General features: G+C 42.4%; 1 protein-coding gene across 1 annotated transcript in view; it reads left to right on the forward strand.

The window, feature by feature from the left end:
- The window catches only part of jam3 (junctional adhesion molecule 3), a 42,134-nt gene that overhangs the window by 23,730 nt on the left and 2,894 nt on the right, over positions 1-15,510 (forward strand). Inside the window, exons 2-7 of the mRNA XM_033049468.1 lie at positions 5,952-6,017; positions 6,388-6,495; positions 8,580-8,729; positions 10,093-10,295; positions 12,626-12,725; positions 15,033-15,140. Coding sequence (XP_032905359.1) covers positions 5,952-6,017; positions 6,388-6,495; positions 8,580-8,729; positions 10,093-10,295; positions 12,626-12,725; positions 15,033-15,140 — 735 coding nt within the window. The remainder of the gene's footprint in view (positions 1-5,951; positions 6,018-6,387; positions 6,496-8,579; positions 8,730-10,092; positions 10,296-12,625; positions 12,726-15,032; positions 15,141-15,510) is intronic.

Raw genomic sequence — 15,510 nt, forward strand, 5'->3', positions numbered from 1 at the left:
AAGAGATATATGATCTGTTTATTACTATAAACATTGGACATGAGGGTAAGTGAGAGTTGATGATGGATTTATCCATTGCCCCATCGTTACCCCCATCATTTGGAATGTATCGTGAGGTTGCCCCTAGCTAAACCCTTCACAATCTTGAAAATCAAAAGATGCTGAAAATTTGAAATAGAAACAAGTAACGGTGGAAACACTCATCAGGGCAGGCAGCATTTGTGACTCGAGAATCCATGATCATGTATCTGAACTGGAAGAGTGGGTAAAATGTAAAATAACACGATCTATTTAATTAGAGTATTGTGTTGAGTTTTGGGCACTATGTCTAGGAAAGATGTTGTCAAGCTGGAAAGAAGTTTGCGAGGATGTCACGTGTACCGAGGTACAGGGAAAAACTTTTGTTGCTTGCTAGCCAGTCTATGTAAGATTGTACTTTATTATGACCCTGTGCCAGTTTTCTTTGGTGGGTGGGCAATGGAATTAGGAGCCTTAATTTCCTGGGCGTTAATTTCTCGGATGAGCTGTCCTGGCTCCAGACATAGATGTAATCATGAGGAAGGCATGACGACGCCTCTACTTTCTCCGAGGTTTAGAGATTCAGCATGTCACTAAGATGCTCATCAACCTCTACAGTTGCCCAGTAGATAATCATGATTTTGTGGCATCACGGCAGTTCCAATATGCAGGAACGCAAGAGGCTGCAGAGAACGGCTGAGTCCATCACGGGCACAAGTTCCCACCCACCATCAAAAGCATCTACATGAGGGGCTGTCTCAAGAAGATGGCATGTATCACCAAGGACCCCCACCATCAGTTTATTTATTCATGTGTGTACATATTTATATTATGGTATATGGACACACTGATCTGTTTTGTAGTAAATGCCTACTATGTTCTGTGTGCTGAAGCAAAGCAAGAATTTCATTGTCCTATCAGGGACACATGACAATAAACTCACTTGACTTGACTTGACATCCGGTCTCTTCTCACTACCACCATCGGGGAGGAGGTTCAGAAGTCCCATTCCTCCAAGTTCAGGCAAAGCTACTTTCCTGCAGCGACCAGGATCTTTAACTAACATTCAGGTGACGCGGAGAAGGCAGGAAAACGGGGTTCAGAGGGAATGATAAATCAGCCATGATTGAATGGCAGAGTAGACTTAATGGGTCGAAGGGCCTAATTTAGCTCATGTGACTTATGAACTTATGAACCCTAATGCTATCTCTGCAATGGAATACTGAAGACCACATCTTTCTTTGTAATAGACAGATTTTCTAATTCTGCTTTTAATTTTTGTGCAATTTTATTTTCGCAGTATTGTACAATTTATGTGTCATTTGTTTTGTGTGTTGTCTGAGTCTCTGCCTGTGGTGCTGCTGTAAGCAAGATTTTCATTGTACCTTTACCGCACCGTACTTGTGCATATGACAGTAAACTTGAGTTGACTTGTATCTAGAGTTTACACAACTTTAACCCTTACTCTAAATCTGAAAAACCAATCAGCCCTGTGCACAAGCTGCCAAAGGTTGCCCTGAACCTTCCTAGTTTTAATCCATAATTCATACCTGTGACAATATGATTGATACATACTCTCCCATTGATTTCTGGTCATCTTGTTGGTATGCTGGTCTGTTGGTAAAATGGTTCCAAAGAGGTTTTGATGCTAATAGTTTCAGTGGGCATATCATGGTATCATACTGTTACTTGTGTAACGGGTATGTTGGTGATATCGCCACTTTGTGAGGGGTAGCTTGTGTTTGTTGAACAAATACTCCGACGTTTTCATTCAGCTAACAGGTTTTTTTAGTTTAGTTTAGAGATACAGCACGGGAACAGGCCCTTCGGTAAACCGAGTCGGCACCGACCAGCGATCCCTGTACACTAGCACTATCCTACACACGAGGGACAATTTACAATCTTTTTCAAAGCCAATTAACCTGCAAACCTGTACGTCTTTGGAATGTGGGAAGAAACCGGAGCACCCGGAGAAAACCCATGCAGTCACAGGGAGAACGTACAAACTCCGTAGTCAGGATCAAACGTGGGTCTCTGGCGCTGTAAGACAGCAACTCTACCACTGTGCCACTGCCACCACAAAAATGCTGTAAGAAAAATTCAGCACAGACTGGGTTTCCCACTGCATCCTAGTGGAAACATTTTGGTCAATAATGGTTTGCCATGAACTGTAGGTATAAGACAACAAATGTCTCTTTTTATTTTGTCTCAAACATTCGACAGATGTAAATTTAATGAGACTTGAAGTCTGATTGCTCTGCACTGAAAGGTTGACACACAATACCGTGGTAAGATTTGCTTATTATTTGATGAGGAAAGAGATTTAGGAGAGCAATTTCTGTTTATATAAAAAAAACAGGTAAATTCTGAAGTGTGCGTCAGATCAGATGCTTTAACGAGAACCTGCAGTGTGGAGTAGATTAGGTGTTTGTGTCCAGACTCCTGACACATTTCCGGCTATTCAGAGGCCCAACTAATCAAAGGTTGCATGTGTAATCTATTACAGTCGAGTGAATTCACACATTTTGTAAAAGTACCCATTAACAATGGAATGGCATTTCAAATTAAACCAGGAAGCATGTACAATCTGGCAATTATTTCTTAAAGAATAAAACGTCCATACTGAGAACTCTGGGTTCCTCATAATATCTTGGATGAATGATGCCTTTCCTTTATTATAGTTGCAATGGGAGAAAGGCATTCCAGGCACAGATAAATATTGTTCTAGGTTTACTGTTGTCGTTTGAACTTCACTTCCAAACATGCTAATAGTGTGGTGTGGAATGGTGTAATTAGTGGAGTATAGAAGAGGTTGATGCTGAAATGATATAAAATTTTCAGTAGAATATAAAGATTTTTCCCCAATCAATACATTTGAAAATGTATTTAATACAATCATTCATAAATGTAAAATTAGTTTTTAGGGCAAAGGTTTGTTAAGTTGCATTTATAGCTAGTACTCCATTAATTCCACCTGCTGATCAATACCTATTCTTGAAACTTTTATATAATCTCCTGGATTATCACAAACCGTACATTATTTACAATATTACAATGCAATACAGTGTTTCTTCCGTCACCTGCAGGCTTTGAAAAGGTGCTCTGTACACACAAGACCCAGTATGGCCATTTTGCATAAACATGTAGTGTTTAATGCAAATAATTTCCATCCATAATTGCACATCATCGTGTAGGATTTCCACCAATGTGTGCTGGTTGATAAGTTAAGTCATAGGAGCAGAATTAGAGCATTCGGCCCATCAAGTCTACTCCACCATTCAATCATGGCTGTCTATCTTTCCCTCTCAACCCCATTCTCCTGCCTTCTCCCCATAACCTTTGACACCCTTTCTAATCAAGAAATAGTTAATGGTATTTAGTCAGGTTGTGTATGTTAATTAATGCACAGGCTAAACGATATAATCTCCAGCACCATGCTGATTCAAAAAAATAAATTATGTTTTTGCGAGATTTATTATTTGAAGAACTTCTGGATCAAATACAAATCTGTAACTTTCTAGAGCGGCTAAGTGTAATGCTAGACTGTGCAAATCTAAGTTTAGCTGCAATTCATATATTTAGGAAGAGCTGGATAAAATTGTGATCCTCAGAAGCCTCATTAGTGACTTTGATCAACATAATTGAAAGAGAAATTTTACATCGTCTGAATAGGCTGGTTATTTAATTATAATTAATGACTATATGAGAATGATATTATGCAGAGTACAGGGTTTTATAAATGATTCATAGAGTACCAAAGGCAGGTTGCCATATTTAAACTTTATAAAACACTAATTCAAAATCATTTTAAGTATTAACTCAATTTCCGAACACAGTCCTACAGAAGGATGTGAAAGGCTAGTGATGGTTGTGATCTCATCAACTCTGGTGATCTCCCCTCCACAGCCTCTAATCTTAGCCCCCGCACTGCCGGCTTCTACCAACATCCACAAACAGGATTGCCCTTGCAGACCCATTGTTTCTGCCTGCTCCTGCCCCACAGAACTCATCTCCATCAGTCTGAAGAAGGGTTTCGGCCCGAAACGTTGCCTATTTCCTTCACTCCATAGATGCTGCTGCATTTTTGTGTACCTCCACATACCTTGATTCCTTCCTATCCCTCTTGACCAGTACCTTCTGAGATATCACACCTGCCCTTCAACCCCTTCGATAGCTTACGATTTCCAGACTCCCATGCCTCATTACCATGGATGTCTGGTTCATTTACATCTTCAACCCCCCGCCAGGCAAGTCTCAAGGCCCTCCAGTTCTTCCTTGATCCAGTCGATTTCCCCAACTATGCCTGCTTTTTGTGTAAGAAAGAACTGCAGATGCTGGTTTAAATCGAAGGTAGACACAAAATGCTGGAGTAACTCAGCAGGACCGGCAGCATCTCTGGAAAGAAGCAATGGGTGACGTTTCGGGTCAAGACCCTTCTTTTCAGACCGAAGAAGAATCTCGACTCGAAACGTCACCCATTGCTTCTCTCCAGAGATGCTGCCGGTCCCGCTGAGTTACTCCAGCATTTTGTGTCCATCTTCAATTTTCTTGGCCCCGCTCTGGGAGTAGAAGTGGGGACGGATCCGGACTGCAACGGCTGTGAGCCCCAGGCCTAGTTCGGCGATCGTTTGCCTGCTTCTGCTGCTGTTGAAGGCGAGACCAAAGATACTAGCTCCTCTAGGATCTTTGGGTGAGACGTTGCGTCGCGCCAGGGTCTTGGGCCTGTCCCACTTTGGCCGTCAGTTCCGCGACAGGCCGTTGATGCGCAAAGATTTTGGTCACAACAAAAATTTCGGAGCCCCGCGTGATGTCACGCACAACTCCATACCCCTCCATGATTCTCAGTGGGACAGGCCCCGCGCGGCCATACAATGCCCATGCACCTCAACGCGACCACGAGGTCGCGTAATTTGCGTGCCAAGGACACATAAGTGGGACAGGCCCTTTATTGTCTCCGACTACATTCTATCTCTGTCCCACCCACTCTCCTGACATCAGTCTGAAAAAGGGCCTCGACCCGAAACGTCGCCCATTCCTTCTCTCTAGAGATGCTGCCTGTCCCGCTGAGTTACTCCAGCATTTTGTGTCTACCTTCGATTTAAGCCAGCATCTGCAGTTCTTTCCTACACATTTCTCCCCTTTCTTGATCTCTCTTTCTCCATCACAGGAGACAGATTATCGATTCACTGACTCCCACAGTTATTTGGACTACACCTCCTCTCACCCTGTCTCTTGCAAAGACTATTCCCTAATCTTAATTTCTCGGTCTCTGCTACATCTGCTCATAAGATGATGCTTTCCATTCTATGACATCCGAGATGTCCTCTTTCTTCAGTAAATGTAGATTTGCCCCTGTTACATAGACATAGAAAATAGGTGTAGGAGTGGATCCTTTGATCATCCAAAATCAATACTCCATTCCTGCTTTCTCCCCATATCCCTTGATTCCATTAGCCCTAAGCTAACGGAATCAAGATGAATCCCTCACCCGTGTCTCGTGATTCTCCTCTCCCCAACGGAACAAGGATGTAGTTGTTCTGGTCCTCGCCTTTCACCCCACCAGCCTCCACATTCAACACACAAAATTCTCCAATATTTCCATCACCTCCGACATGATCCCACCACCGGTCACATCTTCCCATCCCCACCCCTTTCTGCTTTGCCCAGAGACCACTCGTTCCGCAACTCCTTAGTTTACTCAAGGATCGAATTCCGGGTCTCTGGCGCTGTAAGGTAGCAACTCCACCACTGTGCTACAGTGCTGTGCAGTTGGGTGATTGGCCTGAACTGATTCTCTACAAGAGAAGTCTCATCAGCCCCAATCTTTCTTTGCCAAATGGCCTTGTTTTTTGGAGTTTTGTTAATGACTTTTACCAGCTAGAATTTTGAAACATTGTCAATAGGAATAATATTAGATGTTCATTCTTTCTCAGTTTATCAAGTATGGGCGCAATGGGTAACAACTGACACTCCAACTCTCGTGGTGAATGAGTTTGACAGTAAGTGGGTGCTTTTTTCCTCTCGCTGTTAAGTGTATTTTCAGCATTCGCATAGAGCCTGTCTCCATCCTGCTGCCTTCTATTCCTGCTCCTTTGTATTTTTGTTGGGGTATTCCTGCATTTCTTTCAAAAAAATTTGAATATTTGTCTCGAAATAGCCTAATGTTACAATTTGTTCTGAAATAATGTTCTTGGTAGATTGTAGTACAGGTACCTGCCATTAGATTTATTTAGTGTATTAGAATTTTTTACAATAAGTTGCTTTATGTGAGAGGTATTAACTGAACCAGCTTGCTCACAACTCTTTGTACACAAATGCATTTGGAAAAGAATTTCAATGAAATCTAACGCTGAGATAATTTTCTTTCAGGTGTTGTGCTATCCTGCATTATCCACTCCAGTCATAATGAGCATCGCATTGAATGGAAGAAATTAAATGCTGTCACAGATTTTGTATATTTTGATAAACAAATTCAAGGTGTGTTCCGATTTATTTTCCATAATCTCTCCTATATCAAAAATGTGCAAAATCTTTTGAGCAGATACAACTATCAATTGAGAAACTTACACAGGAGAGTAAATCAATCTTTCTTGATTTCTTAATTTTTTAAAAAATATCTTGCAAAATGTCACTGGAGAGCTGGTTTTATACACAGAGTGTGCTACTGTGTAATATCTGAAGATAAATAAGGAACAATGTGGCATCAGAAGATAATTCTGTCTCAATCTCACCGGAATTTGCCTTTTGATCATTTATTTTGATGTGCTCGTGCACAAGGGGTGCAGGTGACAGTACTGGGGAAAGGGGGAGCTGTTCCATTGGGATAGACTTCACTTAATGAGGTTGTGTGACCAATGTTTTTGTGAAGCAAATAACTAGGGATCTCGATGAGGTTTTACATAGCATCATGGATCAGCTCCTTCCTTCTCCAGTACTGCTGGTTTGAGGTATGAGCCACATATTTAGTTATTTTTGATTGAAAGATACAGCATGAAAACAGGCTCCACAGCCCACCGAGTCCACACCCGACCATCGATCACCCACCCTTTCACACTAGTTCTATGTTATCCTACTTTCTCATCTATTCCCGGTACACTGTGGCCCGGCTTGATTGTAATCATGTATTGTCCTTCCCCAGACTCGTTAGTATGCAACAAAAGCTTTTCACTGTACACGTGCCAATAAACTAACCTCACTTAACTCAACTCACCGGGAGCAATTTAGAGGCCAATTAACCTATAAGCTCGCATGTCTTCGGGATGTGGGGGAAAACCCATGCGGTCACAGGGAGAATTTGCAAACTCCACGCAGATGGCTCCCAGGGTAACCTGGGTCTCTGGTGCTGTGACACAGCAGCTCTACCAGCTACGCCACTGTGCCAGCCAGTTCTCTGACCTTATTTACCCTCGGCCAATTTGTACGCGGCTGAGATAATAATCCATAGGTTACACACGAACAGGTTTATCAGGGGCAGGGGAAGCCCAGTTGTCCTCTCAAGCTCCCCGCCATCTAATGAGATAACGTCTGTTCCGATTGTAACCGGGTGAAGAGAAATGTAGAAAGTTGGAGCGGATGCGATAAAATTAAATAAGGCAAAGTGATAATGCAGGATTGTAAAATAGACAAGACACTGATGGGACACTGAAACCTCCAGTTGGAAATGGAACACAGAAAAATGGTGAAAAGGCAAAAATGAAAGCCCTCTACCTGAACACAGCATTTATTACAGATGATGGGTGAAGTAATGGCACGTGTAGAAATACCTGGGTAAAATAAATAGCTATCCCTGAGGCACAATTACTAAGTGACCAAGTTCAGGAATTTAGAGTTTAGGAGTTGAGAAGTATGGCACGGTTGTGCAGCGGTGGAGTTGCTGCCTTGCAGCGCAGGAGACCCGGGTTCGATCCTGACTACAGGTGCTGTCTCTACGAAGTTTGTACGTTCTCCCCATGACCTGCGTGGCTTTTCTCCGAGATCTTCAGTTACCTCCCACACTCCAAAGACGTACCGGTTTGTAGGTTAATTGGCTTGGTATAAGTGTAAATTGTCCCTAGTGTGTGCAGGATAGTATTAATGTGCGGGGATCACTGGTCGGTGTGGACTCGGTGGGCCGAAGGGCCTGTTTCCGCGCTGTATATCTTTAAAGAAAAATAATTTAAAAAAGATTTACAGTGTGGAAACAGGCCCTTCAGCCTGGGCCTTCTTTACTGATTCCACGCCGACCCAAACTCCAAAGACGTACAGGTTTGTAGATTATTATGGCTTTGGCAAAAACGGTAAATTGTCCCTAGTATGTAGGATAATGCTGGTGTATGTGGTGATTGCTGGTCGTCACGGACTCGGTGGGCTGAAGGGTCAGTTTCCGCGCTGTATCTCTAAAGTCTAAAACTAAATCATTGGTTTGTTTGAAATGCTTCACAGAGCCAAGTGACATTTTCTTCAATATTCAATTTTTTCAATTTTCAATTAAAATTTTTTTTTTATTGGCATGATAAAATACTTCATTATATTGCCAAAGTATAAAACATAACATACATATTCAATATCTTTTCTGTTTTCAGGAGATCTGAGAAATCGAGGGGAACTGCAAGGAGGTTCCTCTCTAAAAATACGCAACGTGACTCGTAAGGACACTGCAGTTTACCGCTGTGAGGTTGTATTTGTAGAAACAGGAAACCTGGATGAAATTTCTGTTAACCTAACAGTGCAAGGTAATTATCGCAAAGTCCCAGTGTGGATAATCCAGTTATTTCTGTGTTTCCTGCTTTTATTTTGATTACTTGTTTTTACTTGCGTCCGCACGGGAGAATATTACTGGAAAAATATTTTAAATATTATCCCCAGGAATAAAAGGAGAGTTGCTGGAAGAACCCAGTGGGTTAGGCAGCATCTGTGGAAGCAGGTAGATAGTTGACATGTCAGAAATTTCTTTATGACTTCCCAGGGCAATCCTTTGCTATTCATTGGACATTTTCATCAAGCGAAACAATTTTGCAACCAACAGATTAGATTGAAGCTCTGCGTTTGCAGGATATTGATGATGGTGGTGAATAATGAGCCTGTCACTGAGAGGAGATACTCCAAGAATATCCCCAACCTCAGTAAAAAATACACTGCTGGAGAACTCAGTGGGCCAGGCAGCATCTGTGGAGGGAAATGGGCAGACGACAGATGGCACAATGGGCTAAGTGGTCGGCTGGCAACCGGAAGGTAGCTGGTTCGAATCCCGCTTGGAGTGCATACTGTCGTTGTGTCCTTGGGCAAGACACTTCACCCACCTTTGCCTGTGTGTGTCCTTGGGCAAGACACTTCACCCACCTTTGCTTGTGTGTGTGAATGTAATTATGTGAAGCACTTTGGGGTCAATGCAAGTTGGCTAAAAATGTGCTATATAAATAAAGAAATTTAATTTAATTTAATTTAATTTAAAATTTAATTTGCAACTCTTCTTCAGACCGGAGAAGGGTCCTGATCCAAAACATTGGGATTCCCTCCCCCCGATGCTGCTTGAGCCACTGAGTTCCTCCAGCACTTTGTACTTTAGATTGGCTGGAAATGTTTTCCATGGAACAAAGTGGGCTGAGGGGGGAGGGGGGACTTGACTGAGGAGCATAGTTAGAACAGGTAGGAAGAGATGTGTACACATAGCAGAGGTGCCTAAAGCAGAGGGCATGGGTTTAAGGCAAGGGGTAAGAGTTTTAGAATGGGTCTCTTGTAGGAGTATGGAACACACTGCTTGAGGATGAGGCTAACAGAGGCACCACATTTAAGAAGTATCTCGATGACAACTTGGAAAACCAAGGCATAGAAGTCAATGGGGCCTGTGGTAGAGAACGCAATTATTATAGATGATTGGTCAGTTGGGCCTCTTACAATGCTGAACACACCGGTGACTCAATGTCTGGTTTCTATGGAACCAGTTTTCTCTCAAGTATCTGCAGAGTAGTGCAAGGCGTCCACGACAGAGCTATCTGCCCTTCGGCCCACCGAGTCCATGCCGACCAGCGATCACCCACCCCACTGTAAACTCAGTATCTCGATACCCTGTTTAACTCTGTGTTTCCTTTCTTCCAGTGAAGCCGGTTGCACCAAAATGCGATGTGCCGACATCTGTGCCAGTGGGCAAGGCAGCAATCTTGACCTGTACTGAGAATGAAGGTTACCCACCGCCCACGTACACCTGGTACAAGAACGGTGTCATCGTTCCACATGACCCAAGATCCAACCCCAAATTCATTAATTCTTCTTATAAAATAGACTACAGCACAGGGACACTGGTAATTGGTCAACATTTTCAGTTCTTTAAAACGGTCAGTTGGGGAATCAAAAACTACTTAGTTTAGTTCAAAGGCACAGCTTGGAAACAGGCCATTTGGCCCATCGAACTAAGGGACATAGGTTTAAGGTGGGAGGGGAAAGGTTTAATAAGAACCTGAGGGGAAACATTTTCACACAGAGGGTGGTGGGTATATGGAACAAACTGCCAGAGATAGTTGAGGTAGGTACTATAACAGTATTTAAAAGACACATTGACAGGTACATGGATAAGAAACGTTTAGAGGAATATGGGCCAAACACAGGCAAATGGGACTAGTATAGATGGAGCATCTTGGTCAGCTTAGATGAATTGGGCCGAAGGGCCTGTTTCTGCACTGAATCACCCTGACTGGGTATTGTTAATGGTTCAATGATTCTCAACCCGTTATAAATGGTTCCTTTATTATCACGTCTACCAAGGTACAGAGATTCTTTTTTGCATACAGAGCAGTAAGATTATTGTCACATATGTACAATCCCCAATTAAACACATAATGCATAGAAACAGCCCACTGAGTCCATATGTAATAGTCTAAAGGTCTCAGTAATCTCATTCATGCCCACAAAACCAAGTCCTCGTCCCACCCAATTCCTCTGCCAGCCATCTACACTTGAGGGAGCTTTCAGTAACCTACCTATTCACCACTTCAGTAACCAATTCATCGACAAGCACTTCAGGATGCAGGAAAAAACGGAAGCACTTGGGGAAAGCCTTGGAGAGAACGTGCAAACTCCACGCAGACAGCATAGGAATGATTTAGAGGAATATGGACCAAATGCTGGCAAATGGATCTAGCTTGGTCAAGTTGGGCCGAAAGGCCTGTTTTTCTGCTGTATGACTCTTATCAGGTCAGCATTGACACTGGGCCACTGGAGATGAGGGACAGCTGCACTACCTGCGGTTCGCCACTACGCAGACCTCCAAAGCTAGATGATGAAACCTAGTCTAAACTATCTAGATAAATTAAAAATATTTTAGTTTGAATATTTCCAGGACGTAGTTGCTCTTTATAAATCAGTTCTATTCTTCAGTCCCTCCTTGTCAACCATACATCCATTTTTTATAACATCTGCTGCGTTGTTCTTGATTTTTGCAGTCATCCAAGGCTTTTTTGTTTGGATAAGTATAGTTCTAGTACTTTTATCATATTGAATTCATTTGGATCCATCCCATTGATCAGTAGCTGTTTCTGGACCTGGTGCGTTACAATGCTGAGAACTCTTTATCTTCTCTTTTATCTACCCATTGTACTTGAGTTTGACTTGATTGCATTTAAGTACAGTATTATCTCATTTGATTGGATAGCATGTAAAACAAAGCTGTAACCGTACTAATGGTCAATCTCTATATCGTGTTTTGTACTTTGTCCTTTATGAAAATTGTATTGAACCTGGTCATGTTGTGATCACTATAAGAAAACATTTGTAATCTGCACATTACATGTTACTAATAGCCCTGTCCCACTGTACGAGTTCATTCAAAGAGTTCTCCCGAGTTTGCCGATTCGAACTCGGAGATTTACGGTAATGGCCGCTCGTCGGTACTCGGGGCTCTCGTGGACATTTTTCAACATGTTGAAAAATCTTCACGAGTTTCCCCCCCCCCCCCGAGTACCTGCCGTTAGCGTTACGAGCCGCTAAGAGACGTCCCCGAGCTCCGACGTACCCGTTACATTTATTCTACGTGCTTACCACGAGTTTGATTTTTTTTTAAACTCGGGAGAGCACTTGAATGAACGCGTACAGTGGGACAGGGCTTTTAGTCATAGGGCTTTACTTCCAACTTGTTCATGCTAACCAAGATGTCCCATCTCAGCCAGCCCCACCTGCCCGCATTGTGGTCATATCTCTCAACATTTCCTATCCATGTACCTGTCCAAGTGTCTTTTAAATGCTGTTATAGTACCTGCCTCGACTACCTCTGGCACCTCGTTCCATTCACCCACCACCCTCTGTGGAACAGGTTGCCTCTCACATTTGTATTAAATCTTGTCCCTCTCACCTTAAACATATTCCTCTTGTTACCCTAGGTAAAAGACTCTGCATTCATCCTATTATCCTCATAGTTTTACACACCTCTGTAAGATCACCCCTCATTCTCCCTGCACCCCAAGAAATAAAGTCCTACCCTGCCCAACCTCTCCCTATAGCTCAGGTCGTTGAGTTCTAGCAACATCCAAAATCTTTAATGTTTCAACATTGAGTAAACAACATCTTAGCTTGGGTTTGAATTCCAAACACAGTGAAAACAAGTGAGCTAATTATATTGATAAATGTGTGATTTCCACAGCACTTCAGCGTCACCTCAAAGCTGGACATTGGGGATTATCACTGTGTTGCCAAGAACAATGCTGGCCAGGCAAAGTGCGAACCTCAGCGGATGGATGTCTGTAAGTTGGCCTCATCTACTGTGTTTGGTGCTTTTCACATACTTTGTGCATTCAGATAAAGCCTTCAGTTTTGTCTTTGCATTGTTTCCCCTCCTCTGACTAACTAGAAAACACTCAGGTTTATCTGCACTGTACCTAATGGGTTAGGCTGTTCAATAGCAATATGGGGTGAGATGGCTCACCATCGTCCAGTCAAGTTTAAATAGGGGTTGGTAGTAAATGCTTTGCTATCAGTATCCATATTTTATAACATGAGTCTGAATTTAAATTAGTAAAAGCCTGATCAATTTCTGTAGTTATTTTCCAACAACTTCATTTTCAGCCTCGACTAACTCCAGAGAAAGGGCTAAACTGTTGAAGCCATTGGATCGAGAATGGACCTTTGATTCCCTTGGTTCATTCAGTTCATGGCTGCTTCTGTATGCCAGACTCATTCTCTTGTCCAAACATATTTTGATCTTGGTCTTGAATTATTTTCTCCCCCTGTTCATGTTTGGGATCTGATTATCACTGGCGTTTATTGTCCATCCCCAATTGCCTTTGAGAAGGGCGCGGCGAGTCACCTTTTTAATATTGGTGCGGTTCTAATGTTGAAGGAACAGCCACAGTTCTGTTGGGTAGGGATATCTGGGGTGAAGTACCTACATCAAGGGAAGGTGTGACGTCTTGTCGTTCCCATTAACATTGTGACCTACCACGTATCAGCCCGTGTCGCAAGGTAGTCTAGGTCTTGCTGCATGCAGCCAGAGACTGCTTCATTTGGTTTTGAGTTGCAAACAGAATTGAGTATTGTGCGGACAACTCTCTTAACCTTGTGAAGAAGGGCAGGTCGGTCATGGATGAAGCAGCCGACAATGTTGAGTCTAAGACACAATCCTGAGGAACTGCTGCAGTGACGTGGTGGGGCTGGGATAATTGATCTAAACCGTCTACCTTTGTGTGCGGCATGACTCCAGTTAGCAGTCTTTTCCCTTTGACAAAAATGTTATCAGGAAGCCTTGATGCCCCATACTGTCAAACGCTGCCTTGACATTAGAGGCAGTCACTCTCTCATCACCCTTGTTATTGGTTCTTTTGATCCTGGCTGAGCATGAATGAGTTTGTTGTTTGATGACTAGGTGCTGCTTGATAGCACGATCCAAGAGAGCTCCCATCACTGAGACAAGACTGTCATAATGAACTGTTTAAGAAGGAACTGCAGATGCTGGAAAATCAAAGGTACACAAAAATGCTGGAGAAACTCAGCGGGTGCAGCAGCATCTATAGAGCGAAGGAAATAGGCAACGTTTCGGGACGAAACGTTGCCTATTTCCTTCGCTCCATAGATGCTGCTGCACCCGCTGAGTTTCTCCAGCATTTTTGTCATAATGAACTGGATTAGATTTGTCCTGCTTTGAGAACAGGACATAGCTGGGCAGTTTTCCACCTTGTCAGGTAGTGTTGTTATTGTTCTGGAGCACAGCCCGCTGACATTCATAATTCCAAATATTTAAAATCTGCTGTTGAAAGAAATTCAGTCTCAGTTCTTACTGACCGACCCATTGTCCAGACACTATGTATAAAGTTCCTAACGCTTCAGTGAGAGGAATTTGACCTATGAAGTGGTGAATCTATGGAATTCATTGTCACAGACAGCTGTGGAAGCCAAAGCAGAGATTGACAGATTCTAGATTAGTACGGGTATTAAAGGTTATGGGGAGAAGGCAGGAGAATGGGATTGAGAGGGAAATATAGATCTGCCAGGATTGAATGGTGGACTAGACTTGATGGGCCGAATGGGCTAATTCTGCCCCTGTTCTTGTGAATCCTCATCAAAACCTGCATGTTATGATGTAATATTACATTTCTCAAGTCAAGTCAAGTTTATTCGTCACATACACATACGAGATGTGCAGTGAAATGAAAAACGAATTGTTAAATTCGTTTTTCTATTGTTAAAAGGTCTACTAAACTATTATTTCCCCCAAGTTGCACCTTTGTAAGAGTGCAGTTATTGTCACAAAGCTGCTGTGTAACTGAAAACATGCTTGTATTTAGCACAGCACTAAGATACGGGCAAAATTAACATGCTATGAATTTTAATGATCTTTCACACTGAATTTACTGACAATTGTCACTGTAAATACTCCCTTATTGAACAGCCCCCTTATTTTACTGCTTGTCGAGTGATGCTTTGTGAAGTGCCATATATTCTTACACAAAAGGTGCTCTAAAAATGTAATAGTCACATACGTTTTCCATTTAACCTGCTTTTTGGTAAAAAATCAAAAATGATTTAAGTGTGGATAATTTATTTTTACTCTGCAGATGACATTAATATTGCTGCGATCATTGGTGGTGTTCTCATTGTAGTTCTTGTTCTACTGATTATAAGCATAGTCATCAGGCTTGCTTACAAACGTGGATACTTTGCAAGTAAGAGAACAGCTTAATTATATATTAAAATAACCATGTTTTGAAACACATTTTGATTGAGGACAGACAGGAAAGGAGTCATTTGCTGCAATTTTTTATCCTGTGTCTAAAAAAGAACAGGAAATGGGAGTGGTGCAACCATTGCGATCTCTCGAGTCTTTGCTGCTCGATAAGATCTTTGACTGAAGATTGACCTCCAATGCCATTTTCCTGCTTGATCCTGTTTCTGAGGTTTGAAAATATTCCAATCTCAGCCTTGAATTCACATAATGATTCAACGTCCAGAGTTCTCTGGGGTAGAGAATTCCAAGTTTATATACTTTCCAGAGAAATTCCTCTTCTCGGTCCGTGGCCAACTCCTTATCTTGCG

This window comes from Amblyraja radiata, chromosome 33, assembly GCF_010909765.2.
Source record: "Amblyraja radiata isolate CabotCenter1 chromosome 33, sAmbRad1.1.pri, whole genome shotgun sequence".
NCBI lineage: Eukaryota > Metazoa > Chordata > Chondrichthyes > Rajiformes > Rajidae > Amblyraja > Amblyraja radiata.